Genomic DNA, 12,024 nt, shown 5'->3' with positions numbered 1-12,024 from the left:
ACCAGGCTGGCCTCGAACTCAGAAATCCACCTGCCTCTGCCTCTCAAGTGCTGGGATCAAAGGTGTGCCACCACAGCCTGGCCCAAGGCTGTGCAGTTTTCAATTGGTGTAGGTGGGGACTGCTGAAAGATCTCACCCCGGAAACAACATTTTAGGTATCCAGCATGCAGTTCGAGTTCCTTACATAAAATGATACATAAAATAACTTACGTACATCCTCTTGTATACTTCAAATTACTGTGTTCACAATATATAAATGTTATGAGAATTGTTGGTACTTTGTTCTGTTTAGGGCATAATGACAAGGGAAAAAAAATCCTATTCGATAGGATAGAAAATTTTTTCCTATTATTTTCTGTCTGAGGGTTGGGCAAATCCTGAGGCATGGGACCTACAGACCCAGAGGTCTACTAACTGTCCCTGCAGGCTCACGGTTCTGTATCAGATATTTCTGTGTGTGGGGAAGACCGTGTCTACGGTGGAGCATGGCTAGGCTAGGAGTGCTTCTCTTTGGAGGGTCCCCTCTTCTTATGAGGGCTTCTGCTTGGGGTCTTTCCTTCCAGAGAACAAACTTGTGCAGGATGACATCTCTCACTCTTTATAGTTGGATTTGCAGAGTCACCTGGAAGGGTGGTACACACCGCTCTTCCCAGCTGGTCCTTCACTGCACCCTGACAACGGGCTGCTCGCACTTACTCTGATCTCTGTGACTTCCTGAGGCTGTCCCAATTATTCTGAGAAACAGGCAGGTCACAAGATCCCGGGAGCTGTCACACCTCCCACCTGGGGTTGAGGGCCCTCACACTCCACATCAGCTCTCAGCTCCTCTCACGTCTCCCCTCCCCCACCTCAGCCTTCCCTGGGATCCCTCCATCAGCTTGCCTACATGCCAGCGGGCTGGGATTGCCATCTGTCCGTGTGCCCTGAAATACTGTGTGCCTAGAAGCTACAATTGTCCCTCTCTGAACCTGTTCTTACAGAAGATTCTAGAATGAGTTTGGGGCAAGACAGAGAAGTGGTCATCAATTCTCTCCCAGCCTAGGGGCACCCCCCCCAGCCCATTTACCCCCATGTCACTCGACTACTCACGATGACGTTACAGAGCAGGAGAAACAGAGAGATGTCTTTCAGGCACCGACGTCGCCAGTGGCACCTGGGGGCCGAGATGATAGCCGCCGCTTCCTGAGGGCTTTCTGGGTTGGCACTGACCAGCCTGGGGGTGGGTGGGAAGGAAGGCAAGGTACGGATAGCATCCAGGTTGGCAAAGGTGATGCCTTGGCAGGGCTCCTTGGGGGGCATCTCACGAGGCTCAGCTCCAGGAGGTCCCCGATGGAGGCTCTCAATGATGAAGACATTCTGGAAGGTGTGCTGAGCAATCATGAGCAGAGCGTGGGACAGGTTGAGCGCTCCCAGCAGGTCTCTGGGAGAGCCTACCACCACAGCCACGATAGAGTAGTAGGAGATAGCATACTGGCCCAGGGCGGCGCCCATCAGCAGGGCCACATCCAGGGTCCGTGTTGGGTTCTTATGATGGTCCATGGCCCGACGGTCAAAGCGATAGATGACTGAGCCACTCAGGCTGACCAGAGTCATGAGCCCCAGACAGACAATGTTAAAGCTGTAGTAGATGACCAGGGCCTGTTGGGTGTGGCCTCTCTCTCCACTCACCTGAACCTCATACAGGATGAAGACAGCCAGCCCCACCACAAAGAGGAGCAGGCCCAAGACTGGGCCAGCAAAGAAGGTCTCCCGGAAAAGGCTGACCCTGGACGGTGTGTGCCCGTGGCTATGGGTGGAGGTGAGCAGCCTTCCCACGTTCTTCCACATGACGTACAGCATGGTGGAAGCGAAGAGGCTGTATTCGATGTTGAAGGGATACAGGTAGAAGTAACCTTGCTGGAAGATCTGACAGATGGCCGTGCTGCAGAGGCACAGGTCTCCTTCAGCTGCGCCTCCTGCACGCTCTGCTGCGGAGAGAAGGACACAGGGTTGGGCTCTGGCCTCTCCTTCTAGTTTGTGACAAGCAAGGCCAGGGGTTCTCTTTGCCAGCCCAAGGGACTTCATGGTGTCTAGCATCTCCCAGCCCATAATTAGTCACTGTGCCAGACACTGCAGGATAAGGCTGTGCTAAAGATACAAAGTAACAAAAACCTGGATCAGAAAGGGGAGCCCAGTTTGGAAGGTCCTTGTCATGCAGGCTTGAGAACCTGAGTTTGACTCCACAGTACCTGGGGCCAAAAAGAGGCATTTTCTGAGGCCCCAGCGGTCCTAGACGGCACATTCTGAATTCCCCTTGGTGTGGCACAAACCAAAAGGACGGGAACCATGGTAGGGGGCCTGGGTCCAGCAGCTGGGCTGTCACATGTGGGGAGATCTGTAGAAAGCAAGTGGCCCTGGGGGGGGGGTGCGGAGGTCCGTTTGGCGTAGTGAGGTGGTGGTATATGCCTGGAATCCCAGCGCTGGGGAGGCAGAGGCAGGAGATCCCTGGGGCTTTCTGGTTAGCCAATCTAGCTGAGGTCCAGGTTTAGTGAGATAAGAAAGCAAGGTGGAGGGCCAGTCTGATGGCTCAGTGGGTAAAGGTGCTTGCCACCAAGTCTGATGACCTAAATGCCATCCCCAGGACCCACATGATGGAAGGAGAGACCCAGCTCCTGGAAGTTGTTTTCTGATCTCTGTACACACACATACACACAGACACACAGACACACAGACACACAGACACACACACACACACACACACAGAAACACATACATATTCACACTGCACAAATTAAAAAGAAAACCAGAACTACAAACCTGCCCTCCTCCATTTCTTCCATCCCTCCTCACCCATGACCCTTTGTACCCTGAGATAGGCCAGCGCTGTCTGAGGGAGGAAGCAATCTCCCCCAGGTCTGCTCTCTATAGCTCTCCCCATATGACAGCCCAGCACCCGTCCCTTCAGTTGTGCCACACCAAGGGGAATCCAGAATGTGCTGTCGAGGACCCTGGGGCCTCAGCAAAGGCCTCTTTTGGACCAGAATTACCCCAGCTGGGTCTATGGAGGAAGAGGCTGAGGTCCAGTGAGGTCTGAGGATTGTGATGGGTGAGCCAAGAAAGAAAATGCCAATTCCCAATGCTGCGGCTTCACTCGATCCAGTTTCATCTGCTAAGGTGACCGCCTGCCTGGGGCTGTGTTCACCACCACCAAGATCCCCTGTATACACCAGGTTGCTCCTTATCAGCCCTTCTAGGCTGGGGTCTCCTCGCAGGCTAGGGTCATGCTTCCAATTTCTGAAGCCTCCCCTGTGACAGAAGGCTTTCCAGGTGTTTGTGGACGTCTTAGTTATCCAGTTTGGTCCCAGATAGAGAAGTCCAGAGAACTAGACTCAGGACCGTGAAGGATGCTCTTTCTTAGGGTAGCTCATTGAGCAAAGGGACGTCTGAACACTTCAATGTCTGGCTCTGTGACCCCAGGCAACTACTTAACCTCTCTGTGCTTAGTTTCTGCTTTTATAAAATGGGACCGTTAGTAGTATTTATCTCCAAAAAGAGGTGGCAGCATAGAACATCTGAAGCACCGCGCTGCGCAGGACAGTCATGGGCCCAAGTGGCATCATCACAATGTCATCACACTAGGGGTGCTTTCCTGTCTTCCCTTTCTCTCCAAGCTGGAAAGGCCACCATTCTGCCTTCCTCCTCTTTCCTCAACTCCCTCACCCCTGCTCTTTCCCTGGAAAGTCGGAGCTCCTTCATGGTGCATGGAGACCTGGATAGTCTGGCTTAGACTCAAGGATGAGGAGACACTGAATATTCTTGTTCCTTGTCACCTCTGCCCACACTTCCGAGGGAGCGCCTGGAGTGGGAGGAGGCCCCCGGCCTCTGCCTTTTACCACCATGCCCTGGCAAGGGCATGGTTGACTGACTATGAATACGCAAAGCACCCATCCAATGCCTGGCAGCCACAGGGCCCTGCTAACCGGGAACTTACAGTCAGGGGTGAGGCGGGCGTGGCTGGTGTTGCCATGGGAACCACTGTAGGCGTGGGCCTGGTGCACGGACTCATCCACTACGGCTGCCATCCAGATGGCCAGGTTGGTGGCGAGGGTGAACATGAGCCCACACCTGTTTCAGAATGATGGAGGAGGAGAATAAAAAGCTCATGAGGTCTTGGGTCCCTAGTAAAGCAAGGCCGAGTTGGGAGCCCTTCTGCGAGGTGGGCTTATAAAGTGAGAAGGCAGAAGGGCCCACGTGAACAGGGGAGTTGAACTTGGAAGCAAGACTCAGCCCAGTGGGATGTCAGCTAAGAGAGGGCCAGGGGGATCAGGCCCCACTAGGGGCAAGGGCACCATCCGGGCATTGGAAAGCAAAAGGGCAGAGAGGAAAGGATGGCTAGAGAGCCCCCCCCCCCAGGACGACAAGCCCGCTCTCTCATGCCAGCTGAGTCCTTGGCCCTCAGACACTAAGCTGTGGTTCTCACCGGGTCAGGTCCAGGTGGGTGTGGATACAGTCTTTAGCAGAGATCCAGAGAAAGTAAGTCTACACGGAGAGAGAGGGGCAGGCTCAGGACCGTGTACGTGGGGTAATCTCTAGAGCCCAACGCCCACCCACACCGCCCACACCCAGTATGATGCGTTCTCTACCCCCAATAACCCTATAGTAGTTGGTCAGGTTTACTTTACAGAGGAGAACGAATAATTTCTCTTTGTCTTTTTTTTTTTTTTTTTTTTTCAGAGCTGAGGACCGAACCCAGGGCCTTGTGCTTGCTAGGCAAGCGCTCTACCACTGAGCTAAATCCCCAACCCTGAAGCTTTTTTTCTTTCTTTCTTTCTTTCTTTCTTTTTTTTAAGGGTGGCTCTCTCTCTGTGTTTCTTAAAGGTTGGGAAAATGTCACTTGTAAAACATTTTCACCTTGATGAAATTGGACGGGGTGGGGGTGGGGGGCAGGGCTGGAGTGATAGAGTGCCAAATGTTGTCTGGCATACCAAGTGATGTTTTTTGGGGAGCAAGGTCAGCTTCAGACCTGGTCTTCCTCAAGTCTCAAGGTAAAAAGGTCTTTGAGGATTTTGTTGTTGAGACAGTCCCTGGAACTTCCTCTGTAGAAGAGGCTGGCCTCAAATTCACAGACACCTGCCTGCCTCAGCTTTTCAAGGGCTGGCCTTGAACTGTCCTGTCCGCACCCCTGGCCTCTTTGTGCCCATCCCCTGCCATCCTCTTCCTTTGTGGATTGGAAAGGCCTTGCCCTCGTCTAACTACTGCTGAATCCCTGCCATGGGACTTATCGACATGGGGATATTTGTGTTTTCATTTTTCCTGAGTATTCTTCAGATTTATAAAAAGTAAAAGACTAAAGTTACATTAAATGCCGCGGCCATATGCGCGTGGCAGGGGGATGCTCCAAAGCATGGCGTCACCCTGTGGCCACCTTCCTTACCCTTACACTAGAAGGTGAGTTTCTCTTCTGGTCCTGTGCAAGAGCAATCCTGTCTCGGCTTAGTCAGCTCTTTCAAAACTGTCTTTATGTAACACATTAAAAAAAAAAAAAATGAGAGCCAGGTGTGGCTCACTCCTAAAATCTCCCCAACTTTAGAGGAGAAAGCAGGAGTTTAAAGCCAGTCTGGGTTGTGAAAGTGAGTCACAAGAGGAAAAGAAAAGAAATTGATTTAAACTTGTCTGAAAAACTGTAACTTACGGGATGTCCTGCCTCCTAAACAAATATCAGGCACAGAGCTATGGCTGAGACCAAACAAGCCCCAGGCACGGTCATGGCCACGGTCATGGCCACGGTCATGGCCACGGTGCGACAGTAGGCAGAGACTGACACCCCCATAGACATGCAGGGTTCTATCAGACAGGGTCAGCTGTCACAACTTGCACCTCTTGGCTGTTAATTACTGACACCACTTAGGCTGAAATAAAATTGCAGCACCCCTAAGTAGAAGCTGACATTTAGGTGCCACTTCATGAGTCAGTGTCCCCTCCTTTATGGGATCATATGACCTCTACCACAGTCCAATGCCATTTGCTGAATTGCTCAGGGAGGGGGATATGTGTGGAGCTCAGATCTCCTGACCTCTTGCCAAGCATGAGGCCTTTCCCCACTAGGGGACATTCCTTCTACCCACCTGGACGATGACAAACACAGCTTGGATGATAGGGTGCAGGATCTTGATGGCCGACTGGCACTCAAAGAAACTGGAGTAGTAGCCAGTCTTGAAGACATCCATGACAAGGGTGCAAATCCCAAACAGCACCAGTCCACCTGGGGTATCAGAGAGGCAGGAGACAGGCCTTGCAGGGTGGATGATAGGTTCTGAAGGTGAGGAGTTAGTTGGGTGGGAATAGGGCATGGGTGGATAACTGGATGGAAGAATGGATTGAGTGGAGAGGTTAGGAGGGTGAGTGGCTGGCTGGCTGGACATATGACTGGGCAACTGTGTGTCTGAAAGATGGATGAATGGGTGGATTGAAGGTTGAATGGATAAATGAGCAGGTGGGTGGCTGGGTGGCTGGAGATGAATGAATGAAAAGATGAGTGGGAACATTTGCTGGGTGGTGGTGACGCACGCCTTTAATCTCAGCACTTGGGAGGCAGAGGCAGGTGGATTTCTGAGTTTGAGGCCAGCCTGGTGTACAGAGTGAGTTCCAGGACAGTCAGAGCTATCCAGAGAAACCCTGTCTCGAAAAACAAACCAACCAAACAAACAAAGAAAGAAAAGAAAAGAAAAGAAAAGATGATTAGATGGATGGACAAATGGATAGACTGAGAGGTCACTGGGTGGATGGATGAGAGAGAGCATAAACAGGTGGATGGGTGGATGGATGGATGGATGGACAGATGGAAGGATGGAAAGGGTGGGGGACAGATAAACGAATGATCAGTAGGTGAATGGGAAACCTGAAGGGCTGAAAGATGAGTAGGTGGGTGGGAGATAGTGCAGGATTGATAGGGAAGAGGAAGGACATCCAGTGTGTCCCCACTGCTGCACAGTAAGGGCAAGGCCTCTAGACAGACCTTGCCAGCTGCTATTGTCTTCTGCTTTTCCCCTCACAGGGGCTCTCTATGATCATCTCCCCAATCTTAACACAAGGTAAAGAAGCTCCCTCCACCAGTCTTTATCCTCTAGGACTCCCCCCTTTATCCTCTAGCCGCATCCCTCCGCAGGAAGCCCTCCGCAGGAACGCAGGAAGCCCTCCGCCATGTTGCTCTTCCTTCCCAGGGCACTTCACACCTGTCTACCCCAAAGTCACACGCTGCAGGTCCTCCATGAGCCCCAGAATGCCCACCCCAGCGTGCCCACCCCACTCTTGTCCCCATCTCCCAGGGCACCTCGGAGCCAGATAGGGCCAGCATGAGCATCCCGGTATGGTACCGCATCTGGACAGCGCGCAGTGCGGAGGAGGTAGAAGACGATCCACAGCGCGGCCAGCAGCGTCATGGTGGTGAGCAGCGCGAACACGTCGGTGTCATACACAGCTACCTTGTTGAAGGCACCGCCACTGATGAGCGTGCAGGCGAGCAGCAGCACATTGACAGCCAAGAGCACGGACAGCAGACGGCCGCCCTTTTTCCACACCTCACGGGGGCTGGCCCGAGGCCCCGGCAGGCTCTCATTGGGATGCGGGACCAGTTCCTCCGACATGGTGGGGGCGACTGGAGGAGGTTGAAGGGATCACTGCGAGGTCAGGGATTGGGAGGGGGGCAAGGATAGGATTCTAAGTCAACCCAAGGGGCTCTCCTTTCCTCCCATGTGATCCCTGGATTTGGGGACCCTGGAATGTGGGAACTAGGGTACTGGACCAAGCACTGGGGAAAAACGAGAAAAACCGAAAGCAACACTTTTCCTACCTGGCTCGGAAATATTCTACAGAGAGAAGCAGTGACCCTAGGCCGGATCCTTTACAAGGTCCCACTCCCCAGATATGACAGTCCCCTGGCCAGGGGCACGCACCTGGCTGCATCGGGAGCCGACACCAAGTTGGGGGTCAAGGGGTAGCAAGCGTCTCCTCTCTCCCACGCCGGGCTGGACCGGTGCTTTATACCGGAGAGGGCAGAATGATTTACAGCCACAAGAGCTCGGCTCCATAAACCTCTCAGTCCCACTCACATGATCCATCTTTTCTCCGAGCTGAATTTAGGGAAGCCAGATAAGGTGAGATTTATATTTACCTGTTAAGATCCCCTCACCCTGTCGCGCTGGGACGGCCAGGGTTCGGGCACGGCCCTATACTGCAATACCCAAGGGTCCTCCGCCCCCAGCACCCACCGTTACCTGGTGCTCAGAGATCACACCCACCCAAAGCCTGCAGAGCTGACCCCTACTCCCCCGGTGCCCGCCTACACCTAGATGCCTCTGCAGCTCAGGAACCACCTATATTTTGTATCTTGCTTGCTGTCCCAAGATCGGGACAACAGTTCCCTTCCCCACCTGCCCTCAGAGTGATCCAAATTCGGACTTCCTGTATCCCTACTACTCCTGCCCAGAAATGCTGGTTGGATGATGCAAAGCCTGGTTCCCACGCGGTGCCCTCAGCCGGCCTCCAGTCGTCTAGCGCTCCCTGCTGGAGAACTGTTGTTTGACACCCCCTCCCCCCCACGCGTGTAGGCTAACTGCAGGGACTGCTGCACCCTGCTTGCGGCTGGTCTTGCCGCTGGTCTTGCGGTGGGTCCTCCTGTTCCTCTGGGCCCACTATCCTCCAGATCAGAATTGCCTCTCCAGCCCACCCTCACACACCATTCTCCAGCCTTTGACCTGTCCTTTTGACTGGTGAAGAAATCAGGGGATCCAGCACCCGGATTTCTGTCTAGGACATACTAAATGTCCCTATACTGGGCTTCAAGGGTTAAAACGCCATAGTGCACTCCTTTGGCGCGAGAGAGCGGGATTTCACTTGAGTCACGTCTCTGTACCTAGAAGCATGGCGTTTAGGACCCAGAGGAAGCTCCTGGGCGGTCCACCGGGCAGTGAGAGATTCCCCCTCCCTCCCTCGGTGTGCAGCTCAGATGTCCCGGTAGTCTGTAGTCGTCTGTAGTCGTGGCTCTGGCGCTCCGCATCCACCATCTGCGGCAGCAGGGGCTGGCGGCCCAGGCCCCTGCCCAGCCCCTTCCTTCAACCCCATGTCTCAGCCTTAACCTGGCTGCCCTCCCCATCGGGGGACATTTCTCGGTGCCCCTTGCCCGCCCCGTCCAACTCGGGCGCCATGAATGACCAGTATCACCGGGCCGCCAGGGATGGCTATCTGGAGCTCCTCAAGGAAGCCACCCGGAAGGAGCTGAATGCCCCTGACGAAGATGGCATGACCCCGACCCTCTGGGCTGCCTACCATGGCAACCTGGAATCGCTGCGCCTCATTGTGAGCCGCGGGTGAGTAAGCCCTCTGCCTAGCCAGCGGGAGACCAGGAAGAGCTTCCTGAGACCCCGTGTCCTAAACCTCATGGCTTCGCTTACCCTCTTGCCTGAGCTGATCTTTCCCCCGAGGGACAGACCCTAAAGTGGGGCCGTGCAGCCAGCCGGTACTCTGAGAGACACACGTGGAGGAGACATAAGCTGAGCTTGTGACAGGTGTGGACTGGATGCGGGGATTAGAGAGGAACTTCGATTTGGGGATGGGATCCATGATTATGGGATGAGGGCTGCAGAGTTATTCAAAAGTCAAAGACATTTTTGGGGGAGGTGCCTGGAAGCAAGAGTGGAAGGTAGGTGGGAACCAGAGGGAAGGCTGGAAAGTCTCCTGGGGCCTAGAACTGGGGGCCAGGAAGGAGAGACCTTCGCTGCCTATTTCCCAACCTAGGAGCCAAAAGGCTGTCCCTACAGCACCAAAAGCTCCCACGGGCTGGGGTTCACACTGACCTGTGCCTTCACACCACTGTTCCAGAATTTATGGACACTGTCCACACTACCAAATGTCACTGATTCAGCCAGGGATTAACTCTCCGTACCCCTCCCCCCTTCGGGACCCAGTAGTGAGAAACTGTAGCATGCAGAAAGGACATCTGCCCCCCCCCCATCCTCCCTCTGGCATTGTCCTGGGAGGGAGGGTGGGCACGGAGTCCAGGGATTTGGAGGAGGAGTCAGGCAGTGTGGATCCAGGGTCACGAAAGTGGTTTAGGGTGGGAGAAGGGGACTAAATCATATTACTGGAAATATCCTACCCACCAACAGTTTAGTAGGACTGGCCTCTACTCTGGTGTGGCCTAGAAAGGAAAAGGTTGTCCCAAGAGGGTTCATGTGAATGCCTCGGGCTCTATCTGGGGGCCAAGGTCAGGGGCAGGGATTGTGCTGACCCTGGTATTGGAGTAGCTGGATATGTGGGGACATGTTCCCCTCTTCCCCTGTGTCTGCCCCTATGGTCTAGCAGCATGTGGGAACAATGTGGAATCAGACAGCTGAGACAGATCCCAAGACTCCAGGAGGGCACACAGTGGTACTATATCCCCTGCCCCATCCATCAGAGAGGCTCATGGGAGTCTCCTGTGGGAGGGAGGAGAAGGGATATGGAAGGAAAGAGAGCTGTCCAAAGCCCTGAGTTTCTACAGGGGCAAGAGTTTGTGCTTGATGAGGGGGGGTCTGTTGACAAGCCACCCTTCCCCACAGGATCCTTGGTAACCAGAGGGGGAAGGTCGGGGGGGGGGTGTTGAGATAAGGGAGTGATTCTTCCCCCAGACCCGAGCTGGCCTTGTGGCCTCATTAGTGTGGGCCAGGGCCCTGTGCTAAACCCAGAGGGATTGGCAAGATTCCTACAGAAGCCAGCAGAGCTGGGTAGGCTATAGGCTGGAGTTAGACGTGGAGGGCATTAGAGAAGGCTGTTAGAGAGGGGCAAAGCTGTCCCGCTTCATAGGGCAGCCTGAACAAGGGAGTGCAGCATGACCAGGTCACCGCCCTCTTCCTCTCTAGTTCTGGCTGTCCCCACAGTCCCCTTCTGGCCCAGGCCAAGACCCGACACCTGCTCTAACACTGGTGCTGCCAGGCCTGGCCCCGCTCCCTGTAGACATGGCGGTGCTCACTGTGTACCAGCACGCACCCTCTCATGCTCTTCTGGGTTTAAGCCCAGCGTGTACACACAGGGCACCCTCTAGTCCTCTTACACAGTCATCCTGTAACATGTGGCTTCCCAAGCCACCGCACCTGCCTAGAGACCCAGACTCAGGCCTGGCCCACCACCTCTCTGGGCCAGCTCCCCGAAGGGCCCATGAATAATTCACTCCTTTCTCTCAGCGCATCAAATATTTATACCCTGAGATTCCCAGCCCTCAGTTCTCTAGGGGAAGGCCCGCCTCACCCTGCCTCCTAGGTGGCCCCACCCCTTTGTGGGTTGAGCCGCTCTCTCTCTCTCTCTCTCTCTCTCTCTCTCTCTCTCTCTCTCTCTCTCTCTCTCTCATTCACACACACACACACACACACACACACACACACCCCACCTGGTAGTTGTGGGTAATCCTGATGCATCTGTTGACCCAAGCCCGCTAGTCTCCTGGAATTATAGGTCTCAACCCCATGTGTTTATTTTAGGGCAATGGTTTTCAACCTTCCTAATGCTGTGATCCTTTAAATGCTACGACCCTTTAATACAGTTTCCACATGTTGTGGTGACCCCCAATCATAAAATTATTTTGTTGCTACTTCATAACTAATTTTGCTACTGTAATGAATCATAATGTAAATATATTAGATTCAGGATGTCTAACATACGACCCTGTGAGGGTTACGATCCACAGGTTGAGAATTTCTGCTTCCAGGACCAGGACGCCCACAATGTCTGTGGCCTCTTCTTCTTCTTCTTCTTCTTCTTCTTCTTCTTCTTCTTCTTCTTCTTCTTCTTCTTCTTCTTCTTCTTCTTCTTCTTCTTCTTCTCCTCCTCCTCCTCCTCCTCTTCCTCCTCCTCCTCCTTCTTCCTCTTCTCCTTCTCCTTCTTCTCTTTCTCCTCCTCCTCCTCCTCTTCCTTCTCCTTCTTCTTCTCCTTCTCCTTCCTCTTCTTCCTCTTCTCCCTCTTCCTCCTCCTTCTCTCCCTCTCCCTCCCCTCTTCTCCCCCTCCCTCACCCCTTCC

The 12,024-nt window shown here is 53.8% G+C and overlaps 2 protein-coding genes across 7 annotated transcripts in view; one reads left to right on the top strand and one right to left on the bottom strand.

The window, feature by feature from the left end:
* The window catches only part of Otop2 (otopetrin 2), a 10,896-nt gene extending 1,627 nt beyond the window's left edge, over positions 1-9,269 (bottom strand). Inside the window, exons 1-8 of one of the 3 annotated variants that reach the window (XM_031353803.1) lie at positions 8,891-9,269; positions 7,932-8,108; positions 7,310-7,633; positions 6,105-6,241; positions 4,460-4,518; positions 3,971-4,104; positions 1,090-1,967; positions 50-179 (exon numbers count right to left, since the gene is read on the bottom strand). In XM_031353803.1, the coding sequence (XP_031209663.1) occupies positions 57-179; positions 1,090-1,967; positions 3,971-4,104; positions 4,460-4,518; positions 6,105-6,241; positions 7,310-7,633; positions 7,932-7,941 (1,665 nt within the window). In that variant the 5' untranslated portion in view covers positions 7,942-8,108; positions 8,891-9,269 and the 3' untranslated portion in view covers positions 50-56. Of the gene's footprint in view, positions 1-49; positions 180-1,089; positions 1,968-3,970; positions 4,105-4,459; positions 4,519-6,104; positions 6,242-7,309; positions 7,656-7,931; positions 8,109-8,890 lie in introns of those variants that run through there. The other 2 variants (XM_031353802.1, XM_031353801.1) reach the window with 2 other exon arrangements.
* Ush1g (USH1 protein network component sans) overlaps positions 8,880-12,024 on the top strand; it is a 6,653-nt gene continuing 3,508 nt past the window's right edge. For 3 of the 4 annotated variants that reach the window (XR_004113579.1, XM_031353805.1, XM_031353804.1), the window contains exon 1: positions 8,880-9,344. Coding sequence is in view for 2 of the 4 variants with exons in the window: in XM_031353805.1 (XP_031209665.1) it covers positions 9,181-9,344 (164 nt within the window). In the remaining 2 variants the exon portion in view is untranslated. Of the gene's footprint in view, positions 9,345-9,489; positions 9,543-12,024 lie in introns of those variants that run through there. The other variant, XR_004113580.1, reaches the window with a different exon arrangement.

This window comes from Mastomys coucha, unplaced genomic scaffold (assembly GCF_008632895.1).
Source record: "Mastomys coucha isolate ucsf_1 unplaced genomic scaffold, UCSF_Mcou_1 pScaffold5, whole genome shotgun sequence".
NCBI classification, from domain to species: domain Eukaryota; kingdom Metazoa; phylum Chordata; class Mammalia; order Rodentia; family Muridae; genus Mastomys; species Mastomys coucha.
The sequence above is the reverse complement of the archived record's forward strand: the minus strand, read 5'-3'. Positions and strand labels throughout refer to the sequence as shown.